This window comes from Penicillium expansum (genome assembly GCF_000769745.1).
Source record: "Penicillium expansum strain MD-8 chromosome Unknown contig375, whole genome shotgun sequence".
NCBI lineage: Eukaryota > Fungi > Ascomycota > Eurotiomycetes > Eurotiales > Aspergillaceae > Penicillium > Penicillium expansum.
The window spans coordinates 69,547-84,609 of record NW_015971423.1 but is presented as its reverse complement, the minus strand read 5'-3'; the positions used below and the strand labels follow the sequence as shown (position 1 = coordinate 84,609).

Here is a 15,063-nt window from a genome sequence, read left to right as displayed (position 1 = left end):
CATTGGTGGTCAGGGATGCGCTACCTACCATCGAGCCCAACCTGACCAAAGGATATTTGCTCGTTCATGAATAATAAACTCCACGCCCTTGTATCACATATGTAGATTACGACTACTAGCCACCCTAGCGAAGGATTAATAACCGTGGGCGGCTTCTTGTCTAGGTATTGGTGACACAGATCAGCCCCGCTTGCATATTTAGCGGGTTCCCTTGTCATTGTTAGTGTTTCCTTTTCGTTGTACCCAATAATTATTTATCCTTGACTAAACATCCAAACTCTGCATACCAAAATGCCGATCACCTACATACGGTGGCACATCGGACACAGTCTCAAGCTCTGTCTGAATACCCGCAATATCCAAACCCCGAGTTAACCCCATGAGCACCAACATGATGGAATGTTGAACCTTATCGATCTTGCTCGCGTCGTAGTTCACATTGTCATATTCAATGCGTAGAAAAAGAGAACCATCTCTCTGAGCACAAAATTCCATCATCAAGTTGAACTTTGCGCCCTGACACCAGGTCATCAGTGGTGCTACCCCGGGAACGTCAAAAATCCGGACCGCCCGATAATCATGGAATGTTACAATTGCCTCCATAAAAGGTAGATTTGGATGATCTGGATGAACGCCGAAATGATCTAACAAAGTATGCCATGGGATGGCGTGAGAGAGAGAATCTCGGCTTGATTGTTGCGTTTTGCGTACATAGGCAATTCCACTCCCATCAGATGGAGCATTGATGCGGACAGGTAGTGGCTCGAGAAAGAGACCAACTACATCAATATCATCCAATCCTCGGTTGAGGAACGGTGCCCCTAGTGCCACTGGTTGATCTGACGGTCTATCTTGGCGGAGGCATAGTGAAATAGCGGCGAGACAGAGCTGATGAAATGTAACTCCGTATCGTATACTGTATTCTGTTATGTTGGACATGACCTCTTCGGAGAGCTTATACACCCGAGATGTTCCATGGAAGGTGGTGCGAGTTGGATTTGGATGCAAAGGTAGGTCTCGTAGAGAAGCGTCCCAGAACTCGAGGTCTTCTGAAGTAACAGGCCGATTCCAGCGTGTGGTACTACTGTATCTTCTGGTCACAGGTGGGAGGCGGCCGCCTTTAACGACTAGTTCAACCTCTCGTAAGACTGCTTGTAGAGATGTTAGGTCCAGTATGATGTGAGAAGCAACCAAGACCAATAGATCAAGAGAGAGATAGACCCGGATGGGAAGATCTTTTGAGAGATTGAAGTCATAATTGATTGTTTTTTGGATGTCAATAACCGAAGCGTAACACACTTTAGGACACGAACTACTCATAATTCGGACTAATTGCGCCCCATTTGCGCAATAAAGCGACCGAAAAATGTCGTGTCGTGCAAGGACAGTGTTCCATGCGTCAACCAAGTTGAGCAGATCAACGCCTCCGCCGAGGTGACAGACAAAGTTTATATTAAAGGCTGTTGATCCTTTCCGCAAATTGTACTTCTCCCACCACTCGGCTTCAATCGGAGATATATTGCTTTCTCCCAATGGGGCCAAACTGTGGGCTGCATCCCCATTTAGGACGCAACCAGCAACACGCTCGGTATGGGAGGAGAATAAGGCCACTTGGTCTCGGAGACGGGGCGAATCAATGACTTGACGGGGGTGAATATCCTTCGAAAAGGTAGAAGACAAATGGCTTGCTAATGCTAGTTGTTCGAGGGAGTGACCTCCCATGTGAACAAAATGATCGTCACCATCGATGGGGTGGTTGATGTCAAGTTTCAGGACGGTACGCCAAATATCGATGATCTTGCTGCGAGCATCTTGCAAACAAGATGAAACCACGGGCAATGTGCGTTGGTTTGAACAAGACGCGAAACTTTTCACAATAGCCGTGTAGTCTGTCTTTCCATTACTCGTCAAAGGGAACTGATGAACAGCCCTCACTAGACTAGGAATGGCGTATGATGGCAAAAGATTCCGCAGTTTGGCTCGGAAGTCATCAATGTCAACTTTCACCGGTTGGACCAGTGCAACCAGCGTATCGTTTACACGAGCAAGTGCAACTGCGGTGGCCGAAGGATACCCTCGCACTATGCGAATTTCTAGGTCGTTGAGATCTAATCGGAAACCGCGCAGTTTAATCTGTCTGTCTGCTCGGCCAAGCAGCGCAACTCCTCCACCTGTTGTCCAGTATCCTCGATCACCCGTTTTGTACATCATCTGCCCCGGGCCAGGGCACACGCTGTCTGTGAAGAAACTGGCGTCGGTCTCATCCGGACGCCCCACATAACCACGAGATACCTGTATTCCAGCGATATAGACATCTCCAATCATCCCTGGTATGATAAGATTCCAATCTTCATCGAGGATATATATCCGGACACATCGAGTAGGCTTTCCAATTGTGATTTCATCCCCTAAATGTATGCGGGTGTAGGCTGACCCAATACTGGTCTCGGTCGGGCCATACATATTGTATGTCGGAAGAGCAGAGGCCCATCTATCAGCGATTTCTCGTGTTAAAGGCTCTCCTACTAGCCAGACCTGCGTCATACATTGCAAATGTTAGCACATTCCCGTTTATTGAGTGTGGACACAAATCTATAAATTGAGGGAGCCTCACTGCGCGCAGATTTGGGTAATCGATTGGATCCAGCATGCGAGCTAGAGAGGGCGTCAACAAAGCGACATCCGAATGCTTCAAATTGTCAAATGGGTCCGTTGAATCGTTCATGACTAAAGTTCCACCATATGACAGAGTGGCAAATATTTCGTGAATACTGCCGTCAAATGCAGGAGACATCACCTGGGCAACCTTACGGCCTGGCTTTACCATCATTCGGCCCTCATAGTCTTTTTCAAATGCCACAATCCCCATGTGAGTGCATAGCACCCCTTTAGGGAGACCAGTAGAGCCACTAGTAAAACACAGATAAGCATTGTCATTGGGTCGCACACTGTTATGCCAACCAATATTTCGCACCCACATGGCGAGTATCCCGTCCACTGAGTAGCATATTTGACAATCAGATGGTTTGGAGTTTTTGGAAGCCTCACTCGTAGCCAAAAATACACGAGCATTTGCTATAGAGCTAAACGAGTTGCGGAGGGGAGGAGGAGAATCGGGGTCCATTGGACAGTAAACGCCTTGGGCTTTCACTACGCCCCACGCGGCCAAAATCCAGTTGATGGAGCGATCAGCTTGCACGCACACAACATCCCCTGGGGCGATATGTCTCAATAAGACTTGAGCAATCTTTGTGCTAGATTCGTCTATTTGGCAGTAACTCATCGCTGTTGACCCCTTGGTCACAGCCACAATTTGCGGTGAGCGTCGACATTGCTCTGTAAACAAACTGACCAGTGTCTCGCTCCCAGGCGACTTTGTTTCCTCCGATTGCCAGTTCCCAAACTTTGCGAGGGTTTGTAGTACAGAAGGACCAATCACTTGGGTGATACACGATGCTAGATTCTGGTTCGGGATAAGAAGTGCCTCGACCGTGGAGAGGAAGGCGTCACATATGTGGCCTATATCTCTATGGTGGAATCGATCCTTGCTGTAGTTAAATTGCACCCTGTGTTTAGGACCAATAAAGATGCCAACTGGAAACCCTGATTGAATTCTCGTGTAAGAAGAAGGTCCGCCTGGTGATTGAGGTTTATCCGCTTCGTAGTCGAATTGGATGGCCATTGCGGATGAAACATTGCGGCTGAACCCGTGCTCGGCCTTGCTCCACTGATACTCAGAGAGAGTGTTGAGGTTATGGGACACCGATTGTAGGAATTCCGACGCACAATGCCTCCGATTGATCTGTAAACAGAAGGGTAACATGTTCATTAAAGGACCAACAGTCTCCAGTATGCCATCGATCGGCACATCTCTATTCGCCAACACGACACCAAACATAATATCATCACACGCAGTGTATTGACTAAGCAAGAGTGCCCAAGCAGCATAGTAAACTATCGCAGGGGAAATGGTTTGGGTGCGGCAACAGCTATGCACTTTTTTCAAAGGGATGTTCCCCGTAACACAACCCGTCGCACCTCGTATCCGATTGCCTTCAAGCTCTGGTGAAGGTAACAGTATGGTCTCCTCGGCTGAAGATGGCTTAAAATATGTCTTCCAGAAAGACTTTGCCCGATGTGCATTGTGAACCTGATACCAGGCCAGCTCCCGCGAGACGTCGGTAAATGGCCGACCTAGTTGAACAGCACCCCCATTCAGCACTGCATTGACTCTGGCAAGAAGAATGCCACCGGAAATTCCATCAACCAGAGCATGATGAACATGCCAGATTAATGTGCTCTTTTGTGGGCCCTGGGGTTCATTCAGGGTTACAACGGAAAATTCCGTAGAGGGAGTAACCATAGGTGGTGATTCTGCCTCATCAATAAACTTTTTGTATGCATCTCCATCACGAAGAATGGTTTCTGACCAGGAGAGCACAAGAAACCTTTTCTCAACAAGTCGGTCCTCGTTAAACGCCATGTGGAAGATGGGCTCAGCTTCAATGACTGCTTGCCACGCCTGCTTCAACCGTGGAATCTCCACAGGAGCTACCTGCTGGTAGTAGCTGATGACATTGGTTCCTGGGGTCTTTTTACCGCCCGAGACGAGTAGCATCTGCATCTCAGTCTGTGCAATGCATTCTGAGTATTGCTGGTAGGGGCTCGAAGTGAACTGGATCTGCCCTTTGTCCCTAGGCTCCGCTTGACTCGAGTTCTTGGTAATCATCTCGAAGGATGAGGACGAAGCTGAAGTTTCATTGAGCCCGGGTGATTGCATGCCATTGGCACTAGAGTGGCTTGATGCGGATTTTGCCGCTCGAAGAATGCCAGACACCGTTTCACTAGACAAAATGTCCCCAACGGTGAGAGCTATTCGCTGTTGGCGACATGCTGCTGCCGTTGAAAGTGCAATAATGGAATTGCCACCTAGTTGGATGAAATTTGAGTCAGGAGTGATGGAAGCCCTCGGAACACCAACATGGCGTGCGATGATAGAGAGAATTACCTCCTCCATATTTGATTGGTGGAGTGAAATGGAAAGAGAGAGGAATCGCGGGGAGTTACCAATAATGTAAGATTCTTCGAATTCAGTCCTAAATCTCTGATAAATGCTCATGTATTTATTTCTTAGAAATCAAATATTGTTACAACAGATGTTTTGCTACAGTCACATTATATTGGTGATATCCGAATAACACTCTTTGACTTTCTCCTCACCTAGGGCTGATCAGCGAGAAGCTATAATGCGGGTGGGCATTCCTGTCAATTAGACGATCATTATCATCAAGCATGAACCATTTCGAAAATAATTCAGCTCTGCCATATATATATCCACTATGCATAACATGCATCTAACTTACTGCAGTTCCTATCTACCTATAATTTGTTATTAGTTACAATCTTCTCAAGTATTTTATTCCAATATCGCACTGTGGCTCAAAAAAAGGGTTACTCAAGAAAATGAAAGAGGAAAATGCTCGTAGAATGACCTAATAAGTAAAATCCCAGTCCTACGTAATTCTAGTGTAGTGCGTTGCACAAGAAGAACTTGTATCTCCATCCTGCAGATTTTTTCCTTCTCGGGGTGTACTATAAATATGCTCCACTGCATGATACAAACATCGCGGGTAATCCTCCTCCATCTACCTATGGTATAATACCTTCATAGTCCGATTGAAAGTTTTCTTTGACGACAACTTCACAGCATGGATAGAATTGAAGGAACACTAGGTAGAGTCATAAAGTCGCTTGAGGAGGCAAGGAATGTCCTCCAAGGCGAATGCCGTGCTGAGTTGATGACCCGACTGCACAACTCCGAGACTCTGCCCGACCGAAAACTTTACGAACTGTCCGGCGAGGCAACTCAATTGCTGCATGAGGTTGAGTTGTTATTGGAGCCTCGGCCCATGATATTAGCAAATTACTTTCTTGGTGCGTATCGGCCTTCATTGGTAAATTCCTGATGTAACAAAATCTAACCTTCCATCAGGATCCGCGAAGACCAAGTGCCTCAATGCAGCCGTGGAACTGTATATCCCGGACATCCTGAAAGCCGGCCCTATGGACCTTGCCACGCTAGCAACAGCGAGTAAGGCGCGTCCCGATAGGCTCAAACAGGTGATGCGGGTACTTTGTAGTGACTCGGTGTTTGGCTTTGATCGCAAATCTCAGCGGTACTCCCTGAATGAGTGCTCCCAATTACTGTTGACCGATCATTGGACTCGCTGGTGGCATTGGGTGGACCTCTATGGCAATGAGTTTTATGACATGGCACGTGGAATTCCAGCAGCTTGTCGTGAAGGCGAGACGCGGATGCCCTCACAGATTGCTTTCGATACTGATCTGAGCATGTTTAGTTGGTTTGCCGCCCAGGGATCCTTGCATCGTGTACATCGGACTTTGGGAGGTGGAGCTATTGCTCAAGCACCAGGAATCGTTCAGGACTATCCTTGGGGTGATGTTGCCGACGGGAAGACTACCGTAATCGACGTTGGTGGAGGAGGTGGGGGCTTAATCGCGGCCCTGCTGCGGGCCGTCCCGAACCTGCAAGGGGGAGTTTTCGACCGTCCTGAGGTTATTGACCACGCCACTGAAAACTTCCATGGTGACTCTGGGATTTACCGGGATGTTGGGAGCCAAGTGGCATTGAAGGACTTGCACAAGGGAGATTTCTTCCAGTCTATCCCCTCGTACAAAGTATACACGATGAAGTGGTGCTTGCATGACTGGAATGATCACCAGGTAGTCCAGATTCTCTCGAATATTCGCAAGGCCATCATCCTAGGACCCAATTCGCGAGTCGTTCTTTTGGAAATTATGCTTCGGGATGGGCATGTTGGGCACTTGTCTCGGCTTGCTGACTTGTCAGTCTTCATGGCGGCCTCTGGGGTAGAGCGTGACGAGGACGATTGGCGTGATTTGGCACGAAAGAGCGGGTGGAAGATCCAATACGTTTTCCATTTACGTAACGCTTGGCCTGTAGCAATGGAGCTAGTACCGATTTAGTCATTTTAAAATGAAGACTGTATAAAATGGTCGTACGCGCATTTCGTGTATTAAAATGTATGTATCGAGTGGTATCCATGGCAACCTACTTGAAATCACGAAGCCGGGTGCATATGATGGGTTGAATAGCTAAACTTATCCATGTTTGTGGCTTCTTCTGCCAGTCTTCCAGGTCCTGACCATCTTTGCCCAGGGGTGTCAGCCGGTAATTTTCGATCAGATAAGCCATAATAGTCTTCAGCATGATGTCAGCTACATGTTTGCCAAGGCATTGGCGAGGCCCAAAGCCATATCTCCAGAATCGATAACGCCAGGTGGCTGCATTTTGGCCTAGAAATCGCTGGGGGCGATACTGCCCCCGATCTGCGCCCCAGTTTGCATCGCCAATATTCAGGCCGTGAGTATCAACCACAAATTGAGTACCCGCAGGAATGATGTAATTTCCCACAACGCGCTGTGTCGGAGCAGCTTGGGGTATTGAGAAGGAAGCCATTGGCTTCAGTCGAGCAGTCTCAAGGATAGATGCCATTAGAAAAGTGGAAGTCCCTGAAAGGTACGATTTCCACCCAACATCACCCCGGTCTTCGCGCACCCGTCTCATCTCTTGGCGGATCTCCTCTTGCGCGCTTGGGTATGCCGCTAGAAAAACAGGGTTCCAGGAAAAATTTCCGATCGTGACATCCAAGTTAGCAAATAGGATTTCATCCATGGTATGAAGGAATTCCAGCTTGGATATCTGGCCAGTCTCAATTTTCCTGTACATCTTCACAATGGGTGGCGCATCAGGCAGTGTCAATCCTTTCGCTCGCTCATATGCTTGATCATTAAAGTCATTCCACAGAGGTTTAAACTTGTTGAGGTTTCGAAGCCTCGCTCCTGGGACAAAACGTCCGATTGAATATCGTGCCAATCCACCAGCAATGCCATCTTTCCATAGTTCATGTCGTAGTTTTTGCAGTTCGTCAAGCTGTCGCTCCATCTGTTCATCAAGCCCGCCGTATAGGATATCGCCAAGGATCCAAAATGGAAGGAACATCAGATTTTCCGCAGGTTCAAGTATCATCCTACCTCCTTGGCCCTTCTCATTCTCAATATTCTGTATGTATCTCTTGACTCGTGACTCAGTTAATTTGATGTAGCTAGGAGAGGTCTGCTGGTGAAAGGGCTCGACCACAGCTGCTTTTGCACGGGTCCAATCATTTTGATTAAGCAACCCGAGGCATTTCCCGAGAAGCTCCCCAACTACCCATCCGGAGTTCATGTTGACGCCCTTCAGATGCATGTTCGAGTCACGGAAGACCGCCTGAATATCCTCGGGACGGCCTACAACACTATTCGTACAGCCCTTAAGTTTTGCCCTTCGAGTGTCATTGTATTACTTACATCTCTGGTGTGAACCCACTCCAAATTCGATAAATCGGCCCGTGCTCCTTTCTCCATTTTCTGCCCAAGGTTTCCCCATTCAGGAATTTACCCACGTTACCTTGGCCATTGGGATATACGTATGGACAGGTCGGAATGGTTGTGTTACCGTCTCTGGATTTGACGGGGTATCGTAGCAGTAGATATGCCTCCACGCAATTAGTCTTGGAGGGCATTTTATATGGCAATTAGATCATCTCACATTAATAATATAGGATAATATGCAGTTTGGTAGCGTCCCTTCGCGAGAGGCTCGATGAAAAAAGGCCGTTAAAAGGACAGTTAGGAGAGTTAGGAGGAGAATCATGGTGCAACTTGGAAATCAACTGAGCTCATTGACAAGGCCTAATGGATATATCCCGGGAATCCTTGAAGGGGAAGATTTATTCTGTTAACCCTCGCTAGTTTCTGGGATATGAAGAGTTGAATGTTGTTGATCTTGAATATAAGTCCTAATTCAGAGCAATCATGTGCAGCGAATATCCTCCCCTCCGGGTTCAACAGAGATTTAAACCATGCCCATTTGAGGAATGCGTCGTGTAATACATATATGCCTTTGTACTCCATAGGGAGTCCAATACCCATCGCAGTTTATGGGCCATTCTCTCACTGGTATATTTACCTTTAACATTCATTGTTTCTATCTTAAGCGCAAAATCACGCAAAAATTTTCACGTGTTTGACTTTCTCTAAATTTTTCTTTGCCTTCAGGCCGCACACAAATAATCACCTAATCACCCACGGCCATAGGAAGATGACCGCTCCGGCTCAGTCATCGAGCTTCATTCCCTCAGATATCGGCCCAGTCTGGCAGAGACTAAAGGGAGAATATTATCTCGCATATCACGCGGAAGAGGTCGCACGTCTCGGCGCCCAGCATGAAGTGTTTCTAAAATCGATGGGGAGACTGGTAGTTGCGCCTATCGATTTGACCCGCCACCACCTTCGTGTCCTCGATACCGGGACTGCCGATGGTATTTTCACCTGTCGGTTATATCGGAAGACTCCAAGCTAAGCTCCTAATATGACAGGTCGGTGGCTTCGGGATTTGCATGCTTCCTTGCCCTCCACGTCAGGACACCAGTATATCGGAGTCGATTCCCTCAGCAAGTTGTTCTCGTCCAATCTCCCGAGCCAGATAACTTTGAAAGAGCAGCGAATTGATGCTACATGGCCAGCGGAGTGGCAGGGTTACTTTGACTACGTTCACCAGCGCTTGGTGCTACCGGGATCGGAGCATATCACCCATCAGCAGACTGTAATAAACCTTTGCCAACTTGTGAAACCAGGCGGGTGGATTGAGCTTATCGAGCAGGATCATGACACTCCCAATCCCGGTGGGATGGCAAAAGCCGAGAAGGTAATTCGAGAGTTGTTTACGCAGGCTGGCCACGGCTATGACTACCCTCGCAGACTGCGCGAGTTTTTGGAGAATGCTAGCATGGAGGATATTAAAGTTGACGTGTTCGATATTCCGATCGGCGCACTTAACCCTGATCCCGAACTGGCGGCCAAGAGCACCTGGCAGGTTCGCTCCGCTCTTGAGGGGTTCATGCCGACCGCCAGAGGTATGTGGCACAAAAGCAATCCTCATCACATGATGCTGACTATGGCCGACCGCAGGAATTAAATGCTCCTTGCCCGCGGTGGAATTGGAGGACATGCCGGCCTTCACCGAGCGAGAGCTCAAACGCGTTGGTGGATACCAAAGGCTTTTCGTTGCGTATGCTCGTCGTCCTTCTACTTGAACTTAGGTTATTCTCAAGCGATCAGGGACTCTTCGAAGAAGTTTACCAGTTACGAGTAAGGATGGTTTCACTTTCCTGTCAGCTTTTATATTTACCAACTCATTCTGATTGCCGTGTTGATTTTAATTTTATATAAGCTCTTGATCTCTAATTTAAACTGGACTTTTTCTACATTCTAGCGGGAGAATATATTGATTTTAGCAATGTAGACTATGTGCGGATATTGAACACACTGGATACTCGTGGGACATTACATGGTGACAGTAAAGGGTATAGGCTGACTAGGTGATGTTCAAGACTAATTAGTAAAGGGCGATTTGTCTTACTCAGGGAACAGAAGCACGCTTTCTCTACGTATTTTCTTAGGTCCGTTGTCGACAATTATACATGCAATCTAGTGTATATTCCGAGAGGCGATTTCAAACGTATCATCACACATCCAGTCCCAGAGATAAACTTGTCACCAGATTGGAAACTTGTTTTGCAGGCATCGTCATCCTTCATGATAGTTCTTCCTAGCGCAAGCCCAAAGTATTGTGTCATCATTTGACCCTCCAATTCGGGGTCCTCCCGCTTTTCTTTGTACGCCGGGCTCGCGGGATTGGTGGTCCAGCCCGGAGGTACGGTAAGATAGCAAAGACAAGTGATTCCGGTGGCTCAAACCGAGCCTTGCGAGGTGGCCCCAGGTGGGGCATCAATCTGAGAACAAATGAGCGACATGACTCGAGCCTCTTAGGAAACTGGGATGCTCACTGGTTTGACTGGGCGACTTGGTAGGCGAAGTGGACCCAGGTTGGGCTTCAGTCTAGGAAAAAATCAGCGACATGGAATAAACCACCAGCAGGGTGCGGCATACCCGCAAATAAATTTCAGGTCTCGGAGGGATCCATGTTGGTAACGGGATGAGTATCAAGGGAGGGAGAGGTGAATGACGGGATACGGTTAGAGATGGAGTAGTGTGGAGAGAAAGCAACAAAAGACTCTCTGGTCTTGCTAAGATGATTAATTTGAAATTCTTATGAACATTGGAATTATGTACTATATGCGATGGGAGAGTGGTGCAGATCCACGTGGGTCCCGAGAACTTTGAAATAATTATGTCCTTGTTCTGCCTCGAACTCAGGCATCATTTATATGTGGCTATGTACCCTTTGATCTGCGAGAGAACCATCCACACTCCCGCAACAAACTTTCTCCGCAGATTCAAATTCAAGGTCATCCGACTCGTTTCTCTACTCCGCCACAGGACACCAATCATAGTTTCCATTCACGTTGTTACCCCACCACGATGGGAATGGGTGCGACTTTCCACCAGCTCCGAAAACAGCAAATGAGAGGACGAAGAGAACCGTCAGACTAGCACCATCAAAGGCTCCTGTAATCAGATATGAATAGTCCCTGAAAATTCGCGGCTTGTAGTTTCGGAGATAATACTGCACGTAGAACCCGGCAGTGATCCAGGTAAAGATAACACAGGTCTGGCTTTGGTTGTAGGGAATGAAACCAGCGTATTGGATGTATTGAGGTAGATTGATCTCGGCGACGTCGATCTTTCCAATTTTGGGAACAAACTAATAGGAAACAAGCGTCAGCTTCAGGTAGAATAGGGGAAAGCTGTGAGATTACTTACTTGATACACGATTCGGTGAATAACCACAGCTGCAGCGCCAGCGGCCAAACCCACAGGTACAGCCCCATATGGGGTACCAACCTTGTAGATATAGGGAGCCAGAGCCCATGATGCGGCATTCGTGTTGTAAGATTGTATGCTTGCACCACTCCAGGAGGAGTCTCCGTTGCCATCGATGAGAAGCTCTCGATTGCTTGTCACAATAGAGATCATAAGGGCATAGTTGATGAAGCCACCAAGAATTGTACCATATATTTGTGTCAGGAACATAATGCGTGGGGGGATTTTGACTACATAATGGGTTAGAAACATAAGCCAGCTTCCAATCAAAACAACAACGGAGATACTCACGATATTCGCCCATCTTCAAATCACCGGAAAGAGTGACTGCATTTGCAATGACGTTATGCGACCAAGCAGCAAAGTACATGTTACCGACCGGGCGTCCAGGAAGGATAAGTCCAGCCAGCATTTTTGACAAATTATTGGTAGCAATGCCATTACCGTAGCGAGAGAAAAGGATGACACTCTATAGCACGGTGATAGTCAGCGTCACTGTATGAAAGACCAATATCGAGGACTTTGTACTCACAAAGGGGGCGATAATGCATCCTACTAGTAGTGAGATAACGTATGCCCAAGCTGTCAGGGTGATATTCTCTTTCAAGGTCACGATAAGACCAAGAATAAAGCTGCCAACAAGCACAGCAATATACCACCACCACGGAGCCTCTTTATAATGCTTGGCCATATGCGCATGGTGCAGATCATCATATCTACCCTCTCTCGCACTTTTGTAGGCCCGCAGAATATCCTTGCCCCAAAATAGGATGCAATGAGCGATCAGGGCACCCATTGCTGCATTGGCCATAAACATCGCGAATGCGAACGTTCCAGTGAGCCTTGGCAAGCCATATTTGAACAGGGCAGTCTCGTCGAGGACACCACCGGGGAAAACGTCGTTTATGGGGTATGAGGTGCCGTTGTTCATAAGCATTCTCGTTGACATGAATGGAAGGTCTCGCGAATTCCAGCCATTGCCGTAATATATGCCTATCATAATAATAAAACAGGAAAAGAGTCCAGCGGCCTGATGAACTTGGAGTTTGAGAGGGAGTGAAGTTTGGAAAGATGTGAGCTGCTTTGGTTAGATGACTTACTAGAGCAATACGAGGGTAAAGGGGGCATCATCTCACATATTGCCAATCGAACGAAAACGAGAATAGGCCAAGACCCTGATTGTTGGTGGATCCACCAAAGATATTGTTGAGTATAGCAGCTTTTTCGCCAGTAGCCTTTTGTGCAGCCAGACACTATAAAGCCTAACGTCAGCAATCTTTATCCCGATAAAAATTCCATAATCGGATGACTTCATCCGAATGGATCAAGATGACACTGAAATACCACGTACCGGAATAGAAACAGAGTTTAGCCATGGGAAGATGTAGGCGGGAATGATTTCGTATATTGACATGCCAGTGAATGCATACCAAAAGTACCTGAGTGGTTTCGAGTTTTTGACTTCCTGCCAATGAAGTCCCTGGAGAGTCTTGACAGTAGGCAAATTACTCCAGTAGACGGCCTCGGTGTGCCAGACAGCAATTGGACGCAGAATTCCGCAGATTCCGTAGCCAAATAGACCGATAGAGATCATACTCAAAATCACAGTCGCCGCGCTCAGGGGAAGATCGTAGAAAAGATTCTGCGCTGCAAACACTTGTGAGGTAGGCGCAGCATTCGAGGCCGATGTAGCAGTGATTGAACAGATTGCGTGCTCTTTCAGACTCCATGCCCCGTTATTAAAAAATTTCATCACGGTAATCCACAAAGGTAGCTTTCCTTCGCCGCCTTTCGCCCTCCAGCGAGCTTCAAATTTGTCGCCACGAGGAAGGAATTTAGCCCAGGCATTGCCAACGAAATAGGAGATGAGCACGATGAAGGTTCCCTGGATCGTAACTAGGGTCGGTTTGAACTATAGATCGAGGCGTTAGTATATATGCAGGAAATGAATGAATTAGAAGGTACCTGATAAATCTGGTTCATGACGGCCTGGAAACACGCAAGGCCGGAAGCGAGTAATATACTGCGGAAGGTCAAGACGTTGTCAAAGTCATCTCGAAGAGACAACAGATGAACAGCTGCATCAGCACCGGTAACGATAATCACATCCGGATCGCTTTCAGAATTATCGTCACCGAGTCCATGCTCATCTTTGGTAGCAAGCACAGTAGTAGCGGTCTTTTCACCGATGGCTTCCTGGCTACCCACCGAGATATCACTGGTCTCTACACGTGACTCGGACATACTTGGGGACATGTATCATGTAAATGATGCTCTGTTCCAAGAACGCAGGAGTGTTGCTATAAAGTTAATCGCGCATGGATTTTCCTAGGCCCTACGGACTTCTTATAATCCAAATACCGGAGAAAGTACATTCTTATCAGAACACTAGGGCGACTGTTTTTATGATACCATGCAGCCTTAAAATGAGCCACGGCGCTTGAAGCGATACAAGATTTTTGTCTCACACCACAAAATACAATAATTGAGCTCTGGTATTTTTTTAAGAACCCCTTATTTGGCCCCGATGATAACATTTCCCCTAAGATGTTAACATACTAGCCCTAGAGAGCTCGGACCCTTTACATCACATTGTGTTCCTGAACACCCGCGCAAGGTTACATGACTGTAGTTTATGTTAATAGCTTTCCTAGGTCTTAATGATTGTTGTAATATTTGTGAGACAATACCACTCTCGAAGCCGAATACAAAAGGCATACCTTATCTTATTGAGCAGGATGCATTTTGTGTATGCAGCGAGGTTTGGAGGCGTCTTTAGATAAGGCACGGGGTGAGGGTAAGGTCTGCCCACTTGGAGGTAGGCCGTTGATGCTAATTTGCCCAAGGTCTGGCGCTAACCTATCGCGTTCTTTGTCCGAAATTTTCGTATTCTTTCAGCCAATGCACGTCAGCTAAAACCGGATTATCAGAGAAAACCCCGGCTATGATCAGCTGGTAGCCACTTGGCAATCGGACTTCCGACGGAACACCTACGCTAGAATCGCCTCCCCATAACTAGCGTCGTAGCTTTTCGCTTTCTTCGGGGCATGTGCTTTATGTTGTAGATTCGAAGTTTGTTCATTCGGGCCTTTTTTTTTATTTAGACTTTTCGGCTCTGTACCGAGGCCCCATGCACTCGACTCGATACAACGGGGAAATGAGCATTCCCTTTTATTTTTCTTTTTTTGCTCTCTT

The 15,063-nt window shown here is 47.2% G+C and overlaps 5 protein-coding genes across 5 annotated transcripts; 2 read left to right on the top strand and 3 right to left on the bottom strand.

Annotated features, from left to right (window-relative positions):
* Window positions 1-264: 264 nt before the first annotated feature.
* Window positions 265-5,017, bottom strand: PEX2_109110 (AMP-dependent synthetase/ligase; the record flags this gene model as incomplete). Its single annotated transcript, XM_016748178.1, has 2 exons — window positions 265-2,535; window positions 2,615-5,017. 2 exons carry the CDS (start codon window positions 5,015-5,017, stop codon window positions 265-267), a joined length of 4,674 nt encoding a protein of 1,557 aa, XP_016595020.1.
* Window positions 5,018-5,708: 691 nt separating this feature from the next.
* On the top strand, window positions 5,709-7,008 carry PEX2_109100 (Winged helix-turn-helix transcription repressor DNA-binding; the record flags this gene model as incomplete). The annotated part of the gene is made up of 2 exons (XM_016748177.1): window positions 5,709-5,934; window positions 5,993-7,008. 2 exons carry the CDS (start codon window positions 5,709-5,711, stop codon window positions 7,006-7,008), a joined length of 1,242 nt encoding a protein of 413 aa, XP_016595019.1.
* An 85-nt stretch (window positions 7,009-7,093) lies between these two features.
* PEX2_109090 (cytochrome P450) lies at window positions 7,094-8,606 on the bottom strand (the record flags this gene model as incomplete). Its single annotated transcript, XM_016748176.1, has 2 exons — window positions 7,094-8,339; window positions 8,392-8,606. 2 exons carry the CDS (start codon window positions 8,604-8,606, stop codon window positions 7,094-7,096), a joined length of 1,461 nt encoding a protein of 486 aa, XP_016595018.1.
* Window positions 8,607-9,184: 578 nt separating this feature from the next.
* PEX2_109080 (uncharacterized protein) lies at window positions 9,185-10,178 on the top strand (the record flags this gene model as incomplete). The annotated part of the gene is made up of 3 exons (XM_016748175.1): window positions 9,185-9,404; window positions 9,462-9,998; window positions 10,054-10,178. 3 exons carry the CDS (start codon window positions 9,185-9,187, stop codon window positions 10,176-10,178), a joined length of 882 nt encoding a protein of 293 aa, XP_016595017.1.
* A 1,232-nt stretch (window positions 10,179-11,410) lies between these two features.
* PEX2_109070 (OPT family oligopeptide transporter) lies at window positions 11,411-14,112 on the bottom strand (the record flags this gene model as incomplete). Its single annotated transcript, XM_016748174.1, has 7 exons — window positions 11,411-11,749; window positions 11,809-12,098; window positions 12,160-12,337; window positions 12,401-12,946; window positions 13,005-13,121; window positions 13,220-13,780; window positions 13,834-14,112. The coding sequence occupies 7 exons, from the start codon at window positions 14,110-14,112 to the stop codon at window positions 11,411-11,413; spliced, it is 2,310 nt and encodes a 769-aa protein (XP_016595016.1).
* Window positions 14,113-15,063: the final 951 nt, after the last annotated feature.